The 27,028-nt window shown below is 41.4% G+C and overlaps 1 protein-coding gene across 1 annotated transcript in view; it reads left to right on the top strand.

Moving 5' to 3' along the window:
• Positions 1–27,028, top strand: part of UBTD2 (ubiquitin domain containing 2) — a 61,630-nt gene that overhangs the window by 10,585 nt on the left and 24,017 nt on the right. The window contains exon 2 of the mRNA XM_052771906.1: positions 19,856–20,092. Coding sequence (XP_052627866.1) covers positions 19,856–20,092 — 237 coding nt within the window. The remainder of the gene's footprint in view (positions 1–19,855; positions 20,093–27,028) is intronic.

The raw sequence follows: 27,028 nt of genomic DNA, 5'->3' as shown, positions 1-27,028 counted from the left end.
TTGGCTTTAACTGAAACTCCTTCAAAATGGAACAAGAGGGAATACACAATTTTAGTCTCCCCTCTGGGAGAAAAAAGGAGCAGCAGCAGCATTGTCAGAACAAGCAAGCGTGGATATTGTGGTTTGGTATTGCAAGGCAATACCGGAATGAGTCCTTTAGGTGTAAACAATCTAGTTCTTGAACTCTGGCTCATGGTAGAGACTTTATAAACCAGTGTGCTTTCTCTCAAAATGAGAAAAAACAATCCAGCATACAGAAAGATTATTTTCCTGTAAATGTCTAAAACGAGTTTAACTGTATTTGGGGTATCTTTTTTCTTCTAAATGGCATGAACCCTTGGAAAACATACCAGGTTCTTCTCAACTGTGACAGAGCTGCCTAGGCTACCGCTGCCTTGGAGAGATCATGATGTGAACAATGCTGTGTGTCCAGATACAGGTTTCCAAAAGCTTTTCTACCTTTTGTTTCATACAGAGAAAAACACTACCAAAATATTCTTTTTAGAGTTACAGGAAAATTCCAGCATTTTGTGACCTTGTGTATCTCTCATGGATTCTGTCGTGCTGGTCTGTTCTTAAAATCATGTTTCTTTGTGGGAGATGCACTTACAGCTGGAATTGTGCTATTCCTGAGTACAAGTTGTAGTCTGGGTCTCTGTTGGGCTAGCTCATGAATACTGAATAAATTGAACCAAAGGAACAATACTGGCCCCAAAGAGTTTACGGTTTGATAACTGGCCCTTACAGGTTTGCTGGAAGCAACTTCTGCATTTTCTGAACTGTCTTTACCCAGATTTTTGGTCAAGTAAGCTTGACCAGAAGGGAATTCTTGACTCCTAACCCTACTGTCTTGCTGCTGGTTTTACCTTGCCTATTTAGCAGTAATTAATGCTCTGAGGTGCCCATGTTTTATAAGGTACCATCTCACCTCTGCATTGATTGGCTTCATAGTCCTTCACCCACCAAAGTCCAGTAAGGTGTTAGTAGAGGTGAGTCTTGAGATGTGTGTGCTTTGTCTGCCTGGGAAGTTTCACACCCGTTCTAGCAGAATGGCTGGTCTGTTATGCACCTAATTCTCCTAAATACTATTCTTCTAGTAATTAGGTTTAAGTTGGGGAGGAGGAGGAGTCATGGCTTGTGATTAAATTACCACTCTAGCTTTTTAGGCAGCTTGAAAAGTGAAATACTCCACTGGTTTTTGGAGTCAGTGCCCAGTAGCATGGAAAACATGGCAACCCCATTTGAAAAAAGAGGAATTTGGGTTCTTTGTTTATCTTTAACATAGCGGGTGTCACTTAGTGCTGCCAGTGGAGATTTCTAATGGTTTCTGACACAAGTCAGTTATGTAGAGACTGCTTACTAAACCAACTGGGAGTAGAAATTTGGGGGTGTATTAGTTGGTGAACCCCAAATGTACCCATCCCGTTGATGGGGTCTAGCTAACTGCTTCACCTTGGAGTAGTGATTACACATGCAGAATGGGTGGGCTCTTTAACACTCCCCGTTCCCAGCCTTCTTCCATCCCAGGACATGATCAGTCATGATCAGTTCCCAGGGAGCAACTTTTTCTCAAGAATTTGTAAGTAAACATATTTAAAGCAGTGCTTACCACAGCTTCCTCAAAATACTGCATTGGAAAATAAACAAGTCTTTCTTTTGCATTCTATATAACTGTTCACTTATGGAATTCCCTTTTTTTCTGGCTTTATCCATCCCAAAGACGACAGGTGTTTTATCTTAGGAATGCAAGTGCAATTTTTTTACTCCAATTGTGTTCTTTCTGATGATTATATTCAGGGAGAATGGTATGCTGCAGGACTATGGAAGAAACAACATTAGCATTTTATCTTATTGTGGTGGGAAACTTATTACCAAGAGTTAATAATTTGCATTGAGCTCCACGTTAGTTAAGAAAATATTATAGATACTTGGGGGTGGGGGAGGAAGCATTTCCGTTCCTGCCAGTGTCCTACTTTGTTAACATCTCTTGGCAGGCTACATCCAGAGAGATGCTGAGAGCACTGCTATCTGATAATCAAGCCTGTTAAAAAACCCCCTGTTTTATTAAGTAGTGACAATTCAGCTTAAAACAAGGTCATGCAAAGTCCAAGATGGCAGTGCCAGCAAAGCCTTCTGTATTTCCTAGTTCAGTGCTGTGTCAAACAGAATATTCTGTCTTAGAAATTCTACCAGCTGATCTAATCTTGTCTCAAAACTCTTTCCAGGTTTGCCTACTCAAGTATGCTGTCGCTCTCTGATTGCTCTGCCTGCCAAATTTCCAAGCTGAATTCATCTTCCATTGATAAAGTGCATTTCTGGCTGTTCAGTGCAGTCACTCTTCCTTCTTTCACATGTCTCATTTCATTATTATAAATTAATATGAGGATTTTTTCCAGCTGAAGGAACTCTTGCCACGCAATTCAGATTTAGGTAGCTGCACCATTTCTTCTCTTGTTCTTATTTTGAATCTTTTCCACTTTCACTTGTTTATGTTGAAGGTTAATAAGGAACCCTTTTTCTCACAAAACAAGTATCAAGATATTTCAGTGCAGATTATTATGTATTACCGTCAATTTTGGTGCTAAATAATGAGTCCCTATGAATGAGCTCTGTTCAGCTTGGGGAGCTGGGGTGAATGCTGCTGAGATGTGAACATTTTCTGGTGCATTTTTCTCATGCTCATCCTTAGCTTTTACACAGGTCAAAACCTTAGGATTACACAGCTTCCCCCCTCCCCCGTGGCTAATATTACAGCCTGCTCTTTCAGTGGAAATAACAGTTGAGGCTGATTAACTGAGTAACAGGTACTTTATTGACCAGTCTTTAAATGTTCCTAGGACTAGCTTTTCCAAGCAGTGTGATTGCTGAAAATAGACATATTTCAAAGGCTTTCTTGGAGTGGCAGTTTGGATTGAGAGCTTGGGACGGTTTGGATCAGCTCTTGCTGTTGCAGGTGCAGGTATCTAACAAATTGGAAGACACAAGCTCTTCTGTGATAGCCAAGGGGAAAACGCTGTGCTTCAGGGAGGGGAAATTATAGCTCTATCATTAAAATAGGGGTTGGTTCAGAATACTAGAGGTCAAACTTCCAGGTTTAGTATGAAGAGAACATGCAAAGAGGATTATTCTTCCTACTTGATTTTCCCAGCCCTCTCTAAGTAGTTGGTATTCATCTTGGACATACCCCAGCAAAGATTACTCTTCCCCCAGCGAAGGAGTCTCTTGTTTCTTATTGCCTTTCTGATTATTATTTTTAATAGCCTCTGTTGCTAGTAGTGCCTAAATAATGCTGTAATAGGAAGGGTCCTGAACACTGGCCGTGGTTTTATGAACCAAAGCTACAGCTTGAAAAGTAAACGGGAGAGAAACTACTGTTGGAAGAAATCGCTGCCTGGGGCCTGGCCTGAGCTGAACAGAGCTGCTCGGTCTGCTCAAGTCCCAGCCGTATGCTTTCCATTCCGAGTTTTGATACAGGCTTTTAAAAGCAGGGAAACCTAAATACTTTCTTTGTGTATTTATTCTATTCACTGGGGGATCTGAATGGCTTTCTTTCATGTTTACAATTTGATTGCTACTGTGATGGAGTCTGAAATGCAGCCCCAGTTCTGCAGGGTCTGGGGTTTGAGGCACCCTCGATCAGAGCTGCAGAAGTAGCACTTCATGGGCATGGTTTGCTCATTAAAGCACAGTAATTAGTACAGCGAGCTGGGTGAATCTGGAATGTACTTGCATCCAGCCATTTTTGTGAATTTTTCTTTTAACTGCTATAGCCACCAATCAGTGTTTTGGGGTTGGGTTTTTTTTTTTTTTCCTCAATGCTTTCAGAAGTCCCTCCACCTAAACGAAATAGTTATACCTGGACTGAAAAACCATTTTGTTTTCAAATGGCTGAAATAAGAATCTCTTTTTGCTAATGCATTCTCACTCATTACCAGTCAAAGTTCTCACCCTTAAATTTGAAGCTAGGCTTATTTTCCCTTGAAGGGGAGAAGGGGTGAGAAGAGGGTCTGTCTAATACTGGGCAATTCTGCCTTAACTCAGAACCAAAGACTTTTCCTACAGAAACTTAACTCTCAAGTCCAGAATCAACATACTTATTTTAATCTGCTATTACAGCACTCATGTCTTAAGTTATGTGAAAAAGTAGGAAAAGTACATGTGTCCTGATGAACGATACTACTTTTGGTTATGAGTAGATGATGACACTGGAGAATGTTCCTTTGAGCATTAGGGTGAGTACCTTTTTAGAAAAGACAAGCATAGCCCATGGTCAAGACCTACTTCAGCTATTACTGGATATGTAACAGCCGATATGGTTGCCAACATAATCATTGCACTGCCAGTTTTTAGCTTGCTCTGAGTTGTTGAGAATTAAATGCATTTTCAATCAAATTACATTCCATAGTGATCCCTTCATTTGAAAGGAAGAGAAGTTACTTAAGGGATGTGCTGTTGTGTCCGTTGCAAATGCTGCCCTTCGGTATAGAACAAGCATCGCTCAGTCCATTAATAGAGCTAAAGACTTACGTGCTCAGGGACTTTTGAAAGAGATCAAATGAATTTGCTAAAGGTGGAAAGGCTCTGGCTACTTTAATCTATCTTCATTTGAGCAATTTAAATGAAGAGGGCCATTTCCCGTGCCTACTCCAAGGTCATTCCATCTCACGGAAAGTAGCAGGCCCCTGCAGAAGGAGGTTCCCTGCCGAAGGAGGTTCACAGCAGAAGCTGACATCTACACTCAGCATTGCTTGGAGAAGGCTGCCTTGTTTATGCTTCTAATTCGGGCACCTTCGGTTAAATGCTTGAAGTTGGATTGCATCAACAATCCTTGACCATAGACTACAATAGGTCTATTTTTTTTCCCTGAGTACATCCACAGGGGGTTAAAATGGCCTTGAGAGGATGTAGTTTTAAGGCTACTTTGTTCAAGTGCTCCCGTTTAACAGCAGAGTTTTATTTTTGCCTGGATGTATGAGACATACAGATATATATATACAGGTTGCAACAAAGGCTTGCCTATTTTTCATTTTAGGTTAGGAAGATGGATGATAGCTTTATAATTATCTAAGCAATGTACTAGTGTCCTTAGGTATTATTGCTTGTCTCTAACTCTGGGATGAATATGGTTTTCTTAACAAAAGGTGTACTTGAAAGGTAGGAGTTCCTTGTGGCTAAGAGGTTGGTATGTATAAAATAGCCGGACATGTGTGGTTTTCAAAAGGCAGTTTGCTCTTCTGAAGTTACCTGGGCATTATTAGTAAATAGTACATAAAATATTGTAGATACGCTTTGTGCAATTTTAAAGAAATCCTGCTTGCAGATGGAAGTTAATAAAACTGAAGCATCACCTATTAGGAATAGTTTTAAAGGCATTTTAATATCCAGCCTGTCCTGTAAACTATATCAGTATTAATCTGAGCAACACTGAGAAGTAACTAACTTGTAGAACATGCCCAACTTGTCCTCTGCTAAAAAAAACCCAAACAAACAAAAAACCACCCCAAACCCTTGAATGCAGAGTTTGTGTTTGCATCATCCCTGTATGCTACTGGTTCTTGCCATCTCACATTGTGCACAAGGAGTGCTCAAAAGAGGAAATTCTCTGTGTTTACCATCTAAAGAAGGATTACTCAAAGGTAATTGTGCTAATTAGCGATGTAATTATGAAACTATTGTTACTTATTAAATTATTTAACGCAACAGTGTAGAAAGTAAGTTCTTGGTCTGATTACAGAAGAATAGTTAGCTGAATTTTTTTAATTCTTGGGTATGATTTGTTTCCCTTCCTTTGTAAGTATTGGAAAATAAATGGGAGCTTTGTTCAACCTGTGTGATGAACCCTGTGATTCTGTGTGACGCTCGTTCTCTCCCTAAAAAGTTTTACCTTGGAGATTGCAGTTGAAAACAAGTTTCAACTATGAAAACTCAACTCATGGTGTGTTTTAGCCTTTCTTCCAAGATCTGCATAATTAAATGTCCATGGAAACCAGAGGCAAGAGGACGGATGTCACCCTGTCAGTGTAGAATAGCAGTCTGGAGAAGAGATGTGGCACCTCGTGGCACAGGAAAGGAACTGCATACACCATGAGATACGGACGGGGTGGAACGTATGGATGGGTGGTGGGGAAATTATCCAACTTTGCTTTTACTCAGAAGAAGGTAGTCTTTATCCTGTTTTCCATGCTCTCAGGTGATCATAATGTGGAGCTTCTCTCTCTCTGAACTGCTCTCCTTTCAGGGTTTAGTTTTTGTTTGCCTTCTGTTTTGTAATCTCCAGCACCTTCAGCTGGAGAACAGAGCTGTCAGTCAATTGCTATAACCTGCTCCTGGGTCCCCATAGCTCCTGTAAGTAACTGTTTTCATTTGATCACTTAATGCAGTCACTTAAGCAGATTCCAGTGTCCACTTTAGATTCTGTGGCTCTTTTACACATTGTTTTAAGGCAAATTCCTATCCTTCACGTGGGGTGAAAATCAAATGTAGGGTTGGATGCACCAGAGTTTTTGGCAGGAGTTCATTTTCGAGCAGATAGTTCCAAATTCATTTTCAGTTGTTGTTTACCATATGTTCTAACCTGGTGGGGATGTTGGGAGCAGTAGACTGTCTCAGTATCCCAAGACGTCTACTGATCGCTCCATATCACTCTTGTCTGAGAAATCCAAGTGTTGCACCTTAGAGCCATTGATGCTGCTTGGCCTTTACACCCATTTGTAGACCTTCCAGCTGCTGAGCTTTCTCCATTCGTGGGTGCTGGAGTTTCTTGGACAATGATTGTCCAGAAGAACAGATAGGAGTTTAGTTTCAAAATTGCTTATTTAAACATCTAACTTGCATCATCATTTTTCCTTAGCTGTTTTTTTTCCCCACTTGTTTTAGATAACATGCTGTTGAACTCAAGGCTGGAGTTTGCTTAGGCTGTGAGCGTGTGTACTTCCATGAATAAATTTTCAAGCTTATTAACTGGATTGTGGATCCAGAAAGTATTGACTATAGAAGAGAAGTAAATGAATGTTTTTGGGTTTCACTGGGGTGTTAAGTCACCAGTCTATCAGACTTCTGCCCTGCAGAAGTTCAGTGTGCACAGTCAAATGTATGAACATTAAAATGGACATAGTTCTTTTGGTACCTCGCTGTTTGGGAGCACCTGGAGGCTCAGTGATATGATCATTTAGCTTCTGTGGTCATACTGATTTGTTACTGTTGCGATGAATTGCTTTTTACTGATGGGGAAACAAGCGACAGTAGGGGAGGAGGATGAGTCCTGCTAGTTAAAATACTGTAGCATGTAGAAGCCTTCTCTATGGATGAAGAGCCTTTTGTGCTAAGGGCAGCTGAAATGCAGAGGGGGGTTTGTTAGATTGGGGGTTTGGGGGGTTTTTTTGTTGTTGTTTTTAATCAACCTGCCACAGAAATGAAGTCTCACCCTTGCAAGGCCTTGGGTATTTTTATGCTATGACTGTAAACTTGCCAGGAAGGACAAATATTCCAAAAAGATGGGCTTGGTGGTAGATGGAAAACCAGGTCCACATTCTGGGGAAGTCTTGAGTGATGCCGTAGTGTCATGACTTGTGCTGCGTGAACATCAACAAGTGGGGTACTTGATTTTCTGCTCCTAAATCAATGGTGTGCTGGTGCTGTGTATGACAGGACTGACTTGACAGCTATTAAAGACGACGTTACCACCTACTGTTAAGAGCTGGTTGAGAGATGACTTTGCAGAAACAAGCTTGACATCTGAGGAGCATCAAGAATGCATTATCCTACCGTTACACATCTGTCCGCAGGTGCTTAGCATGGCTGTGTGCCCGCAGGTCTGCCTTGTTCAGCTTGCACTGGCAGATGCACGACTTGGAAATTACTGGGGTATAGTCCCTAGGAAAATGAATGGTAGGTTTTAGTTAGACACTAAGATAAAACACTTCCTAAATGGGAACCAAATTAAAAGCATCTAAAAATTGATACAGAAGTAATTTGTAATGAGTTTGAAATGGTCATTTTGTAGTGAAAAACTACCTTGTAAAATAGAGCTTAGTAAAGCAGCAAGTATCATTCTAAGAAATACAATTTCTTAGATTAATTTTTTAAATATTTGCTTATGCATCTTTCACCTGTTCCTTAAACTGAGCAATTGCCTTTCAGTTTTCCAGATGGTACCTGTGGAACGTAATATGGAACTGTAAAATTAATCATTAAGATAATGTATGTTTGGTATGTGTGTCAGGTAAGATTCCTATTTTCAGCTTATACTGAGCTCTTAATTAACTGATGAGCTTAAGTAGCTGAGATACAGTAATAGTGCATTTAGTTAATTGGATAATGTGAAACTTTATCCCTGCCAATAACTGTGACACTGGAATAAATTCAAGACATGGTGTTAGATCCTGTAACTAAGCTAATTTAATCATTGGTCATTGTAAAAAGAGTTACCAAGTTGGAGGCTTTTTTGTTCACTCCCTTCTACAATTTGTGACTGCTGTGTGTGGCAGAAGTGACATGGCAAGCAATGCCATGTTCACCTAAGTATTCATTAGGAACATTAAATTGGCCATCTGTCTTGTGCATTATACCTTTTATTATACGGACTGTGTTAAATTTCAAATTTTGGTGGAAGAATTTAATGCAACATAGCCTGGTGCAAATTAACACTGTGGTGAGATGGGATCTGAAAATTGTGCTGACTTCTGCAGCTCCTCCTAAGCAATTTTACTTTAGGGGAGCCCTATGGATTTCTAGGATCTCTGTTGGTTTTAAAATTTTCCTACGTAGCACTGAGCCGTAGTGGTGACCTAAAAAGTTTTAAATTATGTTGAAACTAGTTCTGAATCTCTGTGGTGCTGGCAGAGCTTGTTTCTGTTGGGGCACTGAAGTGCCCCTGCTCTTCCTTTGCTGTCCTTCCCCCTGACCCAGTGAATGTGCTAAAGCTGCAGAATTCTGGGTTTACTTGTAATAAAGTAAATTCACTGGTGGCATCGTCCAGAAAGTCTTCAGAAGTTGCAGCATCATGTGTATACGCACTGCATGCGGGTCTGCTGAGGAGGGTGTGCTAGCTGGCTTTCAGCACACTTGCACCTAATCAGGGTGGAGCCAGCTGCATTGTTTAAAGAAAAATTAGCAGCTTAATATTTTTTATAATTCTGGCAGGATGAGAGATAAGGCTGCTTTTGATTTTTATTTTTTTTTTTTAATGAAAATTGTGCTCATGTTGGAAGTACTTGTGGTGCGTTAAATGCAGACCAGATGTACAGCAGATGTCCCTGTCTGTCACTTACCAAACTCGGAGAATTTGTGATGACCTTGTGTAGTCAGTCTGTGGCTGCGTGACAGAGGCCAGCGCTGGCCACGCTGCTCCCATGGTTTAGGCCAATGTAAAAGCAAAGCTTTGGTTTAAACGCCGCTGAGCCAGACCCTGATTTGTGCCTTGCTCAAAGAACTTGGCTGTTAGCGTGTGGAGAAGTACTTGCAGCACTTCCAACTCTAAATTTTTTGATGGGAGGGATATCAGCCTCCAGTAAACATCTTTAAATCTTTCCTTAGCAGTTCATATAGATGCTTGTTTTGCAGTGGTCAGAGGGAGAACATTATCAAGGAGGAAGGGGGCTTCTAAGCCAGGACAATGGTCACTTGCAGCTGGGAACACTAGATCTTTCCTTGTATTAAGTCTGTGCTAGCAGATGAGGTTGGTCCGTGCTGGTGCTGTGGAGCAGCAGGCAGGTGTCCGTGTCATGGCAATACACTGGCATGGAGTTGGCCCGTTGGAGGAACTTGCTGCTTCACAGTTTTACCTGATATGTCTAAAGTTTTCCTCTTAACTGAATTGAAGGGAAGATACAAAAAGGTTTTAGTACTTTAAAATTCAAGTTGCTGAGTTGCATTCGTCCTCATAACGGGAGACAGAAAGCACTGGGTTTTTGGTTGGGTTTTTTTTTTAGGTAAGCTCTGTGCAGCTTCCCACTGCATTCCCACAACTGTTTCCAGCTCTGCTGTGCTGTGTACCGTGCTTATTTTGTTTTGCATGTGAGAGGCTGTGTTGATGCCAAGCTTTCAGCTGCAATTGAGTTTTCACTTAAGCTATGCTCAGCAGAAGTCAAAAGAAGCATGTACTTTATGCAGCCTATCTCAAATAGAATATTTTTCATGTTGCTGACAGCTTCCTTAATGGTTCTTGTCACAGGTTTCCAGAAAGATAGTCTAGTTGTGCACTGTAGATGGTACAGATTAAAGGTCTTGGTGCTTGCATGCCATGATTTGGGAAAGGGTAAATCTTTACCCCGTTCTGCATCTAGCTGAAAACCTGCATCTACCAGAGGTAGGAGCAGTTTAAATTCTAGTGTAAACAGTGCTGACAGCTAATTGCGTTGATAATGTCTGTCCCTCGAAGCTGTTCCACCATAGTGCTACTAGAACTTCACTGCAAGGCTGAAGCTAATGCTGAGCAGCCTGTATAACTACTGCTGTTCTTCCTACCAGCTGCAGAAGCAGAATTTGTGCCTCCAAGATTCCTCTGACAGGGTGCAGCTGAAACAGATGGGCATCATCTGGCCTTTGCCCTGCCTGGCAGTGTTCCTGCTTCATCCGGGGTCACCCCTTGACTGAGGCACTAAGGATTTGAGGTGGTGGTGACTCTACAGAGGTGTTCACTCCCTTAGATGTTTTTATCTGTTGGGAGGAGAGGTATTGCATCATGAGCTTAATCGAGATGATCAAGAAATATTCTGCTTGTGCTTCCAGCGTGCAGCTGGGTGGGCAGGCAGAGTTCAGGAGTAACCACAAAGCTTTTGTAAACTAGTAATAAAGCCATAGAATTAACGCTAGGAAATTGTGCTGAGCTTTTGGTGGGAGACCAGTGAGAAAAACTTCCTTTGAAAAATACTGTTTGAAATGTTGAGGCAAATAACAGTAGAGAACTTCACAGTCACTTTGTTTGTGTTATTGCTCTATCTGACACCACTTATCCAGAGCATTTGTAACCGTCGGGGTTCACCGTACTGTTCTCGCAGCTCTGGGAGCAGAGGAATTGTCCTCATAAAACCTGCAGGAACAGGCATGAGGCTGAAGTTCACCTCCTGCCAGCTGGCTCTCGGCTATGAATCACACCTCACGTTAGACAAAATACACTGATATGGTTTAAATTTCTGTGAAAGGCGACCTACGTTATCGCAGCATGTCCCAGCACAAAGCACTCATCAAGGCTGTTGGTAATCTGAATAGATCCTCTGTGTGTTGGGATGAGGTGGGATGTTTGGATCTGGTATACCATCAAGGAGTGGGTCTCAAAGTTTGAAGGTTTTATTTGTCGCTGCAATACTGCTGGCTTCTTTGAAATGTGAGGGGTGATGAGTGATGAGCGGCCTGGAAATACCAAGCTCTCTTGATTTCTTCTGCAGTTCTGTTGAAAGTTGTGGGAGAAACGGAAAATACAGTGTAATAGCTGGTAATTAGAGTCAATTTTCCTCTTTGTCCAGCACACTAATATGCCCTCATCCTCTCATGTGTTTTATATCTCATGCTATGAAGCCTCTGGATTGACTCAGCAAAGATTTAGTGCCTTGTGTATGCAGAGAGGTAGGGAGGCATTGTGCATGTATGACTTGTCCAACGCTGCCTGTAATTACCACTGTAACTTGCATTTTATTCACTACAGTTTCTTCTGTGCAATTAACTCCATTTGGAGGAAGGTGTTGGGTAAGAGTTGAGGAGACATCTGGAGAAACAGGGAAGGTGCATTCCCTGCTCCTGCTCTGAGCAATGCTTCACGACATCCCTAGTGCCAGCACAGGTGAGCAGCGTCCGGGGGACACAGTGCTGTTTGCCTGGTTGGCTTTGAGCGTAGCGGTGGCATGAGTGACTGATGGCACCCCCTTTCCCCAGAGGGACCACATGCATCATTTAGCACCAGCACATGTCGTGTCTGGCAGGCAGCTTACGTAGGAGTGCAAGCCTGGCTTTGAGTGATGGTGATCAGTCTGCTGTCCCCTGCTGGTTCTTCCCCTTCTCCATCTGATTTTTTTTCTTTTTTCTTCCCTCCTTCACCCCCTTTCAGGTAGGAGAAAGGGGAAATAAACCAACCAACCAGCCCCAGGAGCTGCTACTTGTGTGCAGATCCATCTTTACTAGGTTTGCTGCTCTAAAAAGCTTCATACCTCAAGTTTACTTCTTGTCTGGCTCAAAATTGACTGGTTTGCCTACCTACACCTTTATAACATGGATTTGAGTCTGTAGCCTGCTGTTTTACTACACATCTGTTTAAAGACAACTTGAATTTCTATCAGGAAATGTAGTTTTTCTTGTAGTGTTCGTTTTGCCCTCTTCAGTCTCCCTTCATGAAAAAGCCTAATACTTATTTCAAGCATTGTCTGTCTGTCTATCTATCTATCTATCTCTCTGTCTACACACAGCATTTGGAAAGCTCATGTCTTTCTCAGTCCCACAGGGTCCCCAGAAATGTTACACTGCTCTGAATACTCTCAGGACTATACTAATAGATATTTCCTTCAGTTTTCCTATGAAATCTTGGTGCTCCTTCATTTCCTTGTTAGGAAAATTTAATTGTTCAGTGAAATACTTCATTTGTAAGGCTGAAAGTCTTTTACTACTGTCCGGGGACACCTCCTTTCCAAAACACTGTTCTTGCCTTGCAAAAATGTAACCTTCGTAAGAAATAAAAATGCCAAAAACTAGCAATAAACAGATAAGATTCTGCCATTTTCCTGTTACTGTGTAAGCCTGTGCTACTTAATGTACTTCAAATTGTCTGCTTCTTAGATGCAGTACATTTCCCCCTGCCCCCTCCCCGGTTTTGCTGTTTTCCTGCACCTCTCCTTTGTACTGACTCTTCCTCCAAACACTGTTGTAATTCGACTACTGAAAGGATTACACTAGGGAATGATGCAAAGATGATGATTAGGATGAACTGTATCTAGATATTGATACCAAATTACAAGATATGTTATGAGGAAATTGGAGCAAAATAGATTTAAAATGAGACTCATTTGATAGAGTAGAGTACTGTTCACTGATTGTGGGGAGGGAAACCCTTGGGACTATTACTAAAAGAAACTTTATGGGTAATAAACTGTTACTTTGCATTTCATTTGTCTTAAAAAATACTTTGTTAGCAACTGATCCTCAACAGGGAAGCAATTTTGTAAAGAAAATATTTTTGATCATTAGTTCAATTTGTATAATATTTAGTTAGCTTCTCCTGACTGTCTTCAAATAATTACCCATTGCTGTTTCTTGAATTGCATATCCCTGGGAGGATATAGCTTCCCCTGTTGAAGCTGTGCATGTCTATAGTTTAAGAAAACTGAACAGTAACTGCGTGCCACTTTCTCCTGGCTGGCCTCAGCCTCTGCAAGTCTTGGTCTTGTTGTTTGCTTGACAGCTTATCATTTCTGTCCTCCTCCTATGGAGCTTGACAGTCATCAAATCCCATCTTTTCCACTGAGATCCATTCCTGAACATCTATGTCATCTCTCCCATTCAGATAGACTGTTTTGGTGATTTTCTGTCCTTCCTTCAGCACTTCTGTTGGGCGCTCCTGCTCCTTTCCTTGCAGTTCATTCAAAACCTTTTTAATCTCTCAACGTTTAAGCAGTTGTTGTCGTCTTTTAGGTATTTTCCTCAACAAAACAAAGAAAAAAAACCAATCACCAGTGAAAATATTACCAGATCTTGCCAGATTCTCCTCATACAAGTGTCATTTCAACACTTTGGTGTTACTTTCTAACAGTTCCCTGTATCTGCTCTTAACTCGTGCTCCACAGGTTGAGGGTCCCTCCATGCCAGCCTTCCCCAGTGCTTGTTTCTTGTTGTGTGTCAGTCTTCATATCTGTCTGCAGAGATGTGGAAGCACAGAAAGGCCCTGTTCTTGCAGCTGCGGCACACAGCTGCTGGTGGATGCATGAAGATAAACAGCTTTGGGCCTCCAGTCATAAAATGGAGCATGTCCAGTACAAATGTCTCCTTCTGGGAACTGCACTGCCAGGCTCGCCATGCCCTGGGTGGGTTGTCTGTGCCTGGAGACTTTTCCAACACATGTTTTCAGCAAACTGGGAGTTTCTCTTACCTCTTAGAAGAGCAGCAAAAGACTAATGCTACAAGCAACATATGCTTCTGTTCCAAAGGAAAAGGAAGAAATTCACTGTGGAGCACTTGCATGAATTTAACATGCCAAATTTTATTCCTGACATTATTTTAAGCAATAGGTGAAAGATACTTGAAGAAATGGGGTGGGAGGGAAAAGCTCACGTGAGGCTGGCTGACAGCAAAGGAGACATTTCCCCAAATGCTTAAGTTTTAGGTGAGTTGCTGGAGGTAACTCTGGGCTGTGACAGGGGACCAAATCCTGTGGCCTCTCTTACAGGGTTACCTTGGTCAATAACTGGGAAGAAGGAAAATCTAATTCACAATTGAAGCAAAGGTCCACCTGTCCTTCTCCAGAGGCTATAAGCTGTCTGATGTCTCATTCAGCTGTTGCATTTGTGTTATTTGGTTTGACAGTAAGCCCTTTGGGGCAGAAATATTATCCAATTTGATTATCGAGTGCTGCAGTTCATGGGTGTATAAACTAGGAATTATGAATGCGTTAGCTGGATATTGGCTTTTAGTATGAGACTCTTCTGTTACCAGCTGCTCCTACTCATCTGGTCTGCTTTGGAGGAGGCAGCAATACTGTGATCCACAGTGATAGCAACGTAACAAACACAACAGCTGTTATAAAAAAAAGAAAAAAGTTCTACATAGACATTTTTTGCCATTCTGTTAAGAAACTGATTTAAATATCTGGATTTATCTGCATAAGCTCGCTCAAAAGAAGTGTAGATAACCTTACTGATTCCATTGCTTTGATGGGAAGCTGTGGGGAAGGGAAACAAACCTACATAATTCAGCTGATAAAATAGGCTGCAAGGACTGCAGAAATACTTCTTTCCTTGTGAAAAATAAGACTTTGTAGTTTGCCAGGAGCTGAGGTTAGTGGGATAGACAGTAGTAGCTACCTCGAGGATCCCCAGGTATTCCCCTACCTGTGAAGGGAAAACACATTATATGCTACTAAATCGTGCTGATGGGATAGAAACAGCCAACTGCTTGTCTGCTACTGTTCTTAGGTCACTTTGAGGTATTACACAGTCTAATAAGGGATGCTTTACTAGGGAAGGGGGCTTGAGCAGTGCTTGGATTTTGCATGTGTAGGGACACCTGCATGGCAGACGTGCTGGATGGGTGGATGCTGAGTTCAGACAAGAGTTGCCTCTCTCCTCACCTGCTGCACATCATTGCGATCCCCTCTCCTGCCCCAGCCTCGTGCTGTATCCTAGAGTGCTTAAATAGATAGGTTGGGGTTTCTTCTCTTACGCATGCTGATCCCTAGGAAGTTCGTTATGTAGCTAGTAATTATTAGGACTTCTTACCATCTTAGCTGTTGCTTCTGCTGCCATTAACCTGAATGGACCTTAGCAAGTCCTAAAAATGATGTTTGGAGTTTGTGCTCTGTGTAGGTGCAGTTCAGACAGGAGGGAAACAGAAATGGCACAGGAGGCATCTTTAAGGCAACTCTCTGGCTAGCACAAGTCCAGTATCCAGGAGGATAAAGACCATCTGTAATCTCTTCACAATAACCCCTCTGACCAGCCTAGGAAAATCCTTTTATAAGCCCACATAGTGGCCTGTATGGTTGCTCCTCCCTGAGAAAGGCAGCTCTTAAGCAAGGTCCTGCAGGTTGTCTGCAACCTTTTACCCCTCTTTGGGATCCACAGCACCACCTGAATATCTGTGAGCTATGGGAGCAAGAACAGTCTAAATTATTTTGAAGTGTCACTAACGTGTCAATGTTTTCTTTTTTGAAAAGTAGACTGTTAATGGTCTTAAGATTTAATTTTTAATAAATCTCTTGCCAGAAATATCAATCACTGCCATCTATTGAGATGGGCAACTTTCAGTATTGCTTCAGAGAGAACATGTCTTTTTGGCATTTATAAAACTATTAATACTTTCAAGCAGGATATTAATAATTTCTTACTTATGTTGAAGTGATGTAAGATGAAAAATTAATGTGGATGTTACTTTCTCTTCCAGATCTTGCAGGCTGGTTGTGCCTCTGATGTGCATGGTCTTAAATGAAGTCAACATTTTCTTTTGAGCTCTAGTTTACTTCCAAAGTGAGGAATATAAAACTAACATTGTAAATACCTGACAAAGTGTTTCAGACTGCTGATGTTTCATTGCCTAGTCGGACTAGTCTTTATCGGCCTTATTGCAGAAAAGGGAAAGTCTTTTGATGTGGTCCAAAACTTTGACTGCAGAAATTCATGTAGTGATGTTTCTCTCTAGTGACGAAAATGTGAGGTGGAAAGCAAGAGATTTGGGCCTTTCCATACATTAAGTTTTTTACACATCTTAAGTTTCTTGTATCCCTTCTGCTCCATCTATCCACACAGCTAGAGAGAGATTAGTATTTCTTCATGGGGGACATAAAGCTTTTAGGGGATTCTTGAAGCACTTCTAATAAACAGTAAACGTGCTAAAGACCTTTTTAAATACCGGCTTGTGAAGCCAAGTTGTGTTTAAAGGCTTAGTACCGGGATGGATGGCTTGTTAAGAGTGGATTTGGCTTTAGAGGCATTTGTAGAGTCACTTTCTTCCTCCATCCTTTTTTCCAACTTGAAAAAAAGAGTTTATCGCTGGGTTTATCATCACTGCTGTCTGCATAGGAAGGATTGTATCTCCAGGGAGAAGTTATTTGAGACTGTTAGGATCTCTGTCTCGTTAGTCTCTCCCCTGCTATTCTTGTCTAGTGAAGAGCAATATATTTGGATGCTGTCTTGGGCAATGGGGGAAGCGAAGGAGAGGAATGGCCTGTTGCAGTTTCTGCGGCCGTGCTGGATAACGGGCAGGCAGGGCTGTGCGCAGGAAACGCCGCCATGCTCGGGGACTGCGGGGAGTGCCTTTAACCCGCTTTCATAATTAATGTTTGGGGAGAAGGAGAGCGCCCTGTGGGATAAATTAGCATTCATTGAATGTACATGCAAACAGATGTTCGCTGAAGTAGAATGGAAGAAAAGATGCCCACTGACCCAAATTTCTTACAGTGTCCTGTTCAGTCTGTGTGTCTGAAATTTCCATGCTCTGACTGCTAAGCCTTAATAAGGAAACAATTCCTTGTTTAAGTGTTTTACCACATATGTTTTTACAATTTCATAATATACTGTTTAATGCATGCAGTCCATCATGTCTGGGCTGCCTCATTCACTATTGTTCTAGACTGGACCATCATCGGCTCCCAGCTTGCGTGTGCTCAGCTGAGACTTGGACTAGTAATGGCTGGGCTTTGCCAGGAAACTTGGTGTTTTGTAAACACTTCGGTTTGCTGTTCTGAAATCTGTTAAATGGTCAGCACTTCTTTGAAAAGCAAATGGAAGCAGTCTCGTGGAAGCAATCCCATGGAAACAAAAAGCAATAAATGTTTGTGGTCACTTGAAAGGATTCAGAAGTTTATTATTGTTAGTTTCTACATGGGATACAGAATAACAGCTGGAGTCATTGCATGTGAGCCATGCAATTGTCATTTGCTACTTTTAATTATGATCTGACTTGGATTCCATGAACATGCATCCTCTGCTATGTTTTTTTTAATCTAAAGAAGGCTTATGCCTTCACATAGCTGGCAACGTCACCTTGCCATCAGGAGTTCTTTTAAATATCTTATTTTCAATGACTTAAGTCTTAGCTTCTTAAGTGTGAACGTCATTCTGAGTTATAAATTGAAGTAGGTAGTTCTTTGGTGATATAAAGTCAGATTGTATAAGGGCACGAGATGTAACCTCATGTATGTGTTTTGGTCTCCTTAAAGCCTGTGTGAAGTTGAAATGCCTGCTGCAACACCAGGCACTGATGATCACCCCTGAGACCCAATGCTCGGTGTTGAGTGCTGTTCTGAAAACTGAGTGCATCAGTGGCAGAAAAAAAAAATCAAGGACGGAGAGGGAATATTTGAATTAAATACTATTTTTGCAAAGTGTTACAGCTTACCTGATATGAGCATTTCTGATATATTGACGCTTAGTCTTCTCAGTCATGTCCCTCACCCCCACACACACTCTTTGGCATAAATATGCTTTGTAGTTAACTGTAGAGATACCGCGTAAGTCTAAATAAAGAACTATGAAGAATATTTAGATATTACACTATTTTTCCATTGAAAACTGAATGCTGGAGTAAGATTGAGGAGAGATACAAGGTTTTTTGTCAGCTGTTGTCAACTTTCTGCCAGAAAAATAAGAGGGTCTGGAGAAAGGACGTGTTTCTTATTATCTCTAGGGATGTACATGTGACACAATGCTGAATGTAAACTCTTGTGTTTGTGCTTGTGCTCTCCCATCCTTGAAGGCTAGCCAGGACCATCTGATAAGCAGCAGCTTTGCTCCACAGGCTTTGATATCGCAGGAGCTGTGGCGTCTTGTTCTTGTAAGAGATATTTCGGCCTTGGTAGTGTGGACGTGGGGTGACAGACTACATGTCTTCATGCTTCCCTGGCCTGATGGCAGCTGGGGTTCCTCTGCTCTCTTGGGATGGCAAGGGCTCTTCACAGAGAGCGTAGGAGAGGATGGCTCTCCAGTATCATATGTGGTGGGATCCTTAATTGACTTCAGTCCTGTGTAGCTTACCTGTCTTTCAAGAGCCTTTAGTACTCGTCACCCAGTTTACATGACGTGTCCCATGGAGGGGCTGCTTATCTTCAGTTGCAAATACACTTAAATTTAGTTTAACTGTTGAAGGACACTTTATATCCTCTGGAGACATTTAAACCACGTATTCAAGGTTTTGCAGTATTGAGCTGTAGTGAGAACTGTTTTTGTGGTTTGTCACTGCTCTCTTCTGCAGGGTCCCGCTGCAGCGAGCTTCTCGCTGCCAGGAGGGGGCTGAAGGAAATGGAGTTTTAACTCTCGCAGGAAGAAATTCTTCCCGGTGTGCACTGAAGTTTGCTTCCTTCTTTTTCCTTTTCCTTTCAACAGAAGTTGAAATAACCCCTTATTCACACAAATGGAAGAGAAGGGGTTAGCACAGTCTTAGCAGTGCTGTAATTTAAACTGAGCAGGTAGTTTTAATCCACCAACATTATACCTATGTGATTATCTTAACTGGCTATTATACAAAAATAGCTGTAGTTAAAATGAAACAAATGCTATTGTATTTATTGTGAATGAGGTAACCACTTTTTAAAGCTTGATGGATTCCTGGATTATTCTTTAGGGATTTCTGTCTGACAGTTCTACCTTTTTGCATCTTATTTGCCTTTCTACATGTACTTACTCTGAATTAAAAATGTTTAAAAGGAGGTGATGCAAAAAAAAAAAAAATTTAGCCTCTTAAAACTCTTGTATTAACAGAGCATCATGTTTCTTGAGCAGAGAGCATTGCTAGCAGTGTAGAGCGGAGGTCCAGATGCAGTGTGGTCTCACTGCACCCTGATGTTGGGGTAACGGGTGTCTCGCTGTACCGCTGCTACAGCCGTTGGAAGATGTCTGTGTCGGGTGCGAGTCTCCCAGCCAGGCATGCACAGCACGGGCAGAGGGATGCGGAGTTACCGTGGAGCTTGGGGAGAAGTTGTGGGGTGCTCAGGGCTGTGGGTGAAATCAGCAAGCAGGAGGTAGCCCCTCAATTTTTCTAAGAGGTAAAACCAGCTTGGAGCCCAGGGGAAGGGAGGTGATGCCTTGGAGGAGGTGGAAAAAAGGGATCAGGATTGCCCGAAAGTAAACTTTAGCTCTGTAGATCCTAAACAGAATAACCAAAGGGCACTTCAGTAATTTTGTGCTATTACCTTCTTTTAATTTCCCTTCCTCTTTCTCCTCCACAGTTGCTCTCGGTCGTAATCAGCCCTTGAAAAAAGAGAAACCGAAATGGAAAAGTGATTACCCCATGACAGATGGACAGTTGCGCAGTAAGAGAGATGAGTTTTGGGACACAGCACCAGCTTTTGAAGGTCGCAAGGAGATTTGGGATGCCCTCAAGGCTGCAGCGCATGCTTTCGAGAGCAATGATCACGAACTGGCACAAGCAATCATTGACGGTGCAAACATAACACTACCACATGGTAGGTTCATCTAAGATGGATGTGGCCTGTGAGAAGTGTAACAGCAGGTTAAGGCAAATGTGTTTTTTAACCTGAAAAATCAATTGAGACATGTATGCAATAGTTTAAAATACCTGTATTTCAGTATGCTTGTCTTCCTGTTTGGTGTTTCAAAGCAAAATCATGTTAGTGTGTAGAGGGACCAAGAAAAGCTACCTTTCTATAGTTAACCTAAATTTGAATGTATGATCTGGTACATTGTGTGATGCACAGTTTAAGTGTCTGATCTCTGTAGGCAATACTTGTGACTTTCTGTAATCTCTTGAAACACCTGGATGCTCGAAGGCACAATTTTCTTCAATTTTTTACAGCCTCCCTTTGTAAGGGAGTAAAGTTTTTTCCCCCGATCTTACGGGTTTCTTTGGCATTTGAATTGCTGGGTTTTTTAAAGTTTCTTTTCTGAAGAATATTAAAAACTTTCCCAAAAACTTGGTGCTGGCAATCTGCTGTAAGATCTTGTATGAGATAAACTGTAAGCACTTATTTCAGGTGCTTTCCCCTTCCCTCTGTTTCTGAATTCTGGCTGGTTTTGTGTTTGGTTTTGGTTTGTTTTTTTTTTTTTTCCCCCAAGCTCTGTTCTCCCTCACTCCACCCTTCTGAAACTAATCACTTCCCTTTATTCCCAATAGAAATACAGTTCAAATTCTCTATTTAAAAAAAAAAAAAAAATATTGAATGGATTTGTAGCTCCAGTAACCAGAAACAATCAGGATGAAATTAAAAACAAACAACCAAAAAAAAAGAAACCAACCCACCAAAAAAAAAAAAAAATCACCCACCAACCCGTAACAAAACACACTAAACTGAAGCAGGCATGTGTTCTGGTTAGGCTCTGCTTGGTGTCCTCTCTTCCAGAAGGGGCATGAAGAGGCTTGCACCAAATAATGAACTTGTTCCTGACATGTATAAAAGACATTATATATAGTGCTGACTAGGGTCTCCTGGGAAGGGAAAAAGGATGATTTGGAAGATCGTGTATCTTGCTTTCCAGGTTAACTAGTCTTCATGAGATTGGCTACCCATATTGCCGCCTTTTTTCTTTTATTAGTTGTGTTTAGGTCCTCAGTTTCCTTAAGAAGTCACAGTTGATCACATATTTAGTTTGGAAGGGATGGATTTGGGGATCTGTCTGTCTCTTGCCATACTGAAGTATGTGAAACATAGTGAAACATTACTAGTAGTTGTGGCTTAACGTGTTGTTTTCCCCACTCCTGTTGAGCAGTCAGGATCTCTGAAACATCGCCGAGAGGTGGAAACTTCCAGTGCTGCAACACAACCTGGCTTTTCCATAATTCATGGGCAGTCTATTGTGGTCCTCCTGATCGTTGTTTGTTTTCAAGGAGGTTTGTGTTTTGCTGGTTTGACTGATAATGAGGGCGTTTTTGTCAAGGGCGGTTATGCATACAGAAGTAGTTTCTGTAGTAGCTGTAGTTTTAAAGAGGAATTTGTCAATTATTTCCAGAACCTGCTAATGCCAAGGAGATCTCGGGTCTCCTCTTTGACAGACCTGTTGGAGGTCTGTATACATTCTAGGCCCAATCCATTGGAGAGAGAAAAATAATTTCCCTGCTATAAGCTAATGTGGTTTTCAAAAGAGAGAGGAAGGAGTCAACTTGTCTAGCATGGAACTGGTATCAGAAGACCTCTTTCTGCCTGTGTTTGTCATACCGTGTTTCTTTCTTTGCAGTAGTTCATAAAACTGGTCAGAATCTGGAAATCTTAAAGTACCTAGAAGGCTTCTAGATTTTATATATCAATACTGTATTTTAAATAGCATATTACATTTATTCTGTGTCCAGAAAACAACAGAATATTCTCCTTCTAAGTTGATAATGTTGCTGGATTTTTGTCCTTCCAAAACATCTACATTGCTGAGAATGTCCCAGAAGCAGCAGGGTGTTTAGGCAGCTCGTGAACTGGAGGGAATTGTATAGGTGAGAGGGGTCTGGCAGAACAGATAACTGAATTTACTGGTAATTTTAAGTCATCATTCAAATAAATAGAAATAATATCTCAGAGATTGTATTTGCAGACCTAAGGTAGTTGCTGCATTGTTTTGCTTAGCTGCTAAAATAAAAATAGAGAGGTCAGGAAAACTCAGGGTTATATATGGGACAGGTTTAACAAAATGTAGATTACCTTCCACTATGGTCTCTTACTGCTTATGTGAGTTGCTCTCCAGATCAGCCTTTAGCTTAGCTTAAAGAATTGTCTCTTAGTGTGCAAATGTTCACTCTCTGTAGTGAGGGTCTGAGTCTGCTTGTGGCCATATGCAGAAGATTGGTAGAAACATAATTCTTTTAGTAAATGAAAATTTGGATCGCGAGTATGCTTTTGCAGTGAGAGGGATATTATTTGTATAATGTGGTTATAGAATTTGATGAGGCCCCAGTAATGAGCTATTTTGATGGCATTAGATTATGTATTCAGTTTAAATGTTGCACAAGTGTACATATGAACAGCACTTCCAAGGGAAATGTTAAATACATGGCATCAAGACATGCAAAGAAGCCGTTTGACATGTTAGGCCTCGGCTTCCTCTCATTAGAGTGGCATAACAACTTGTAATTACAGAGGAGGATTTTATTCAAGTGGGAAAGTTTAAGCAGTGTAAGCCTGCCTGGAAGTTTAAGTCTGTCTTTGGGTACTGAGATGGAGTAGCTTGTGTGTCCGTGTTCCTCGCTTACGAGAAGAGAGGATGTGTGATGTAGAGTTTCAACACTCCCAAATTTTGAAAACAGTGTTTTCTCAGTTTCTTGAATAACTGCTTATTAAGCTCAGACTTTATAGACATGTTTCAGGCTTTAAGTCCCAGCAGTTTCTGGTTGCAAGCAAAAATCTGAAACTGGGCAGATAACTCGCATTTCTTCTCTTTGGGCAGCCTGAGGAATGTAGGATGGATGCCGTGCCCTGGAAATTAGCCTTTTAATGTCACTGAATGTAATGCTTCAGGGGGAAGAAGTATGTGAACTCTTAAATTCGGCTTTTCAGCAGACAATTTGCTTGGGGTCCTGCCTACTACTGGCAGACTGTAGTCTGCTTTCTAAGGCCTACGTGCAGAATATTCAGAATATTTCAGAAATAAGTCAGGAATCAAACTTCTGTCAGAGGCTCTGTTGCCCAACCCAGACCTGGCCTGAGGCTGGATTCCAAATACAGAGAATATTTTGAATATTTATCCAGGATCTTGAGTTTAGTAGTGATTTTTGTACCCACAAAATTGCATTACTTGCTTTTTATTCAACTTTCCGCTGGTGACACTTGTCTTGTGCATCAGCTGCTTGCATAGGTCTCTGTGCAATGTGACCTTTGCACTACAGAGAAAGCTGCTACTTTTAGAAATTCAAGTATTTCTTAGTCATCAAGCATTGTTAGTGCCATGTATGAATAGATTATGAATAAAAGCCTCTCATTTGTGGGCTCATCTTTTGTCCCCTTTTTATTGTCTGTAGCTGTTTACCTGGCCAGGCAGCAAATACACATCCCGTTCAGGCTGTGTCTTCTGTAGCAAAGTTAGGATGAGAACCAAAATGCTTGCAGAGCCTCCTGAAATAACACCTAAATGCCTGCGTGCAGTCTTGTCTTCTGGTCCACCAGAAACCCTGGTAGAAACTGCTCGGGAGTGCCAGGGTGCACCCTTGGAGCTAGGGTTTGTTTCTTCAAATGGGAGGAAAAGGGAAAATTTACTGCTCGGGCTGTGCATGAAAACACTGTATTTCCCCAAAGAAAGCAACCATTTAGGAAGAGGACATGTAGAAATCAAGTCAAGATTCCCCCCCACCACCCCCACCACCCCGAGTAAATAATTTGACAATATAGCTCTGGCATTTTTTTATGTGAAAACTTGTATTTGTGGTGGGACGTTCTTCCTTTGATTTCTTAGCTCACCAAAGAATCTTGATTCCTAAGGAAAACCAACATCAACTAAGATAAATTCCTTTAACTCTGTTGAAAAAATGGAAAATTTTTAACTGATTTTTTCCTCTCCTGAAGGAAGAGGTCTTCTGCAAAATGATGCAATACTATGAGACTATGGCATTTCCTCTCATTTATTTTCTATGTGCACAACTGAGGCTTACAAAAACCAAACCAAAGCTGTACATCTACATTTTAACTGTCCCCGTGTGGTAAGCATGTTGTGTATGTGTTCAAACTGTGTATTACTTATAAAATTAAACCTTGTGGGAAGTGGAAAAGTGGAAAGAGGGGGCTGGGGAGTGAGTAAGGACTGACAGAGGTTTGCAGATACAGATTCTGGCCTAGCTGATGCTGCAAAAATAAAATTGCTTTTTTTATTCCAGAAACCTATAGGAAAGGGAGGAAAAAACACCTCTCTTCTTAACACTGCGTTCAGCCAGATATCTTACTTGTCTAACCTGTGTGAGGAAGACTCTAACCAATGTAATTTTTCTAATGGATGCCTTTTGCTGTCTTCTGCGGTTAAAAATAGCATGTAAGAAGTATTAAATAAATAAATAAGCTTATGGGATGGGCTTAGCACTTCTCATCTATCTTGGGTGCCTCTGTGGGATGTATTTAAAAATAGAAATAACGTTATTGCCAATTTATACTTTTTTCTTTTTCCGATGTCTTAAAGTAGCACATCCTCAATATTTTATTAATGAGTCCATTTAAATTTAATGAAGAACAGTTTTACATACTTCTCAGCTATCAAAAAAGAGATGTTGGAGTGTGTAGTATTTTATTAGGGTCTGCACCAAATGTTAGTGTTGAGCTGAACTTGTCCTGAAAGTAGTTAATATTAATTGGAATCTGTCTGGGGTTAAGTGGAGTTTTTAAATTTCAGGATGGACACTTAATCCACTGTGGCATAGTTACTAGTATATTGGATTTAACTCCTTTAATGCTGTGTGAACGATAAAAGGGCTTCTCTGTTAAGCAGCGGCTTTATGCTTGGGAGCAGTCAACTTCTGTGTGCCTTAAAATACAGCTCCTGTAGCTTGCAGCATGCTGTTTCAGTGAGCAGTCTTGCAGCACTGGCTCTTTGTGTGCAAGCAGACCTGTCACATTTACTGTGTGTAACACTTGAGATCATGAAAAGTGGGGATGTGAGTATTTAACTTAAATGCTGGGGAAAAGTAGATGAAATTACTGAAATGTTCTTGCCATGAATAGAACATTTTCTTCCCCTTTGGGTGAAATACTCAACAGAAAAACATTTAAAAAAAAAAAAAGACCAAAAAACCTAAAGCCAGCAGCAGTGGTGTAAAGGAAGGCATGTTTCGCCTCCGCTGCTTACCCCACACCAGTCCGAACACAAATTCCTAATTCCAGCAAAACTTTTTTTTCCCTATTGAGCTGTAACTACGCATCATACTGTGATATTTGCTGCCTTTGGGCCTGGTGTTTCCCTGTACTAAAGAGCAGCTTTTAATGGCTGTGCCTGCAGTCCTGCATCCCACTGCACGCTGCCTCCCCTTTGTGTGCACTGGGGTTTTGGAGACTGCTGCTGTCTGAGAGGACGTGTTACATCACTTCATGTACCTGCCGTCCTTTCGTGCTCAGCTGCGTCTCGGTACAGCCCTGTGGTTCAACAGACCATCGGGATGCATGTGCTTACTGATCAGGTTGGGTAGTTTTGTTGGGGTTTTTTGGTTGGTTGGTTGGGTGGGGGGTTTTTTGTTAGTACTTAGCCAGTACTATGTGAGCACTTACTAGTTGTCCTAGATAAAGAAAGTTACCCTCTGCTGTGTTGAAAACTCCATTTTTGTTTGTAAATGAAGGATTTCACGCTGTTGCTCGAGACCTTGGGAGTGCAAGGTGGAGGGGAGAGAAGGGTGATAGCTAAAGCTGATGGAATGGTATGATTTGGGGTAAACAGGAGAGCAGCCCATAGCACGGGTGTGTTTGGCAAGATGTCAGTGTTGCTTTTAACGTTGATTGCATTCGTTGTGCGAGAAGTCCTGAGGAGGTTTTTGTGCTGCTTAGGTAAATCACTGGGAGCGTTGGAAAACTGCTCCCTGCTGCAGCTGGTATTTCATCTTCTCTCATTGGTCTCAAAGTAAATCAGAAGAATTATTGAAGCTTTTTTGGAAACAAAAGCTGTGCCTATGCTCAGAAGTGCTGGACGGGCACGCGGGTTATTGATGGTGGGCATCAGTGTGCTGTATTGCTGCTTAGTGCTGATGGACTGTTCATATGTTACCTTTATTAGGATGGTGTTTTATTAACTTTGTTCGGTGGATGCTATTACTTGTTTTCATCCCTACTGAGATTATTCTAATGTTTGGGGAAATTTCAGGCTGACAGGTTTTGCCTTGCTCTGACTTTTTTTCTGCAGTAGTTCTATGAAGAGTTTATATACCACATGCTGGTGTAAGAAATAGAAGATTTGCCTAAAGCAGTTGTCCCCAGTGTTTGGGACTGGATAGACAACACAGTCTGTACTGTTGGTAGAGGCAAACCATAAGCAAAATACCATTTTCTTCTTCCTTGCAGGGCTGAGGAACACAAATGATGGGAAAGCTGAGCAGTATATGCCATCAATGTAAGTTAGTCATCCCAACCAGCCTCATCCTTGCTTATAAGGACAGGGTGTACAGACCTTCCTTTGCACAACAAAACCACCTGAGGTTGTGTGTGACTTGGAGTGAGGGAAGGGAGGAGTGATCACAGTAGCTTATTTTTGTAGAAACAGTAACTAAGGATGAAAATAGCATTCAATGCGTTTATTGAAAAGGAACCAGACAGTTCTCTGTCCCAGAGAGGGAAAGTTAGCACCCAAGTGCCAGCAGTCCTTTTAAGGCTGTATCAGCCATTAGTGGCTGTGCCACTTCATATTAATTTAATAAAAGGTATTATATACCACAGGCATATAAACTGGTTTGTATTAAAGCCAGATTGTATATCAGAAGAGATTGTATATCAGATTTTCAC

Source organism: Harpia harpyja, chromosome 20, assembly GCF_026419915.1.
Source record: "Harpia harpyja isolate bHarHar1 chromosome 20, bHarHar1 primary haplotype, whole genome shotgun sequence".
Taxonomy (NCBI): Eukaryota; Metazoa; Chordata; class Aves; order Accipitriformes; family Accipitridae; genus Harpia; species Harpia harpyja.
The sequence above is the reverse complement of the archived record's forward strand: the minus strand, read 5'-3'. Positions and strand labels throughout refer to the sequence as shown.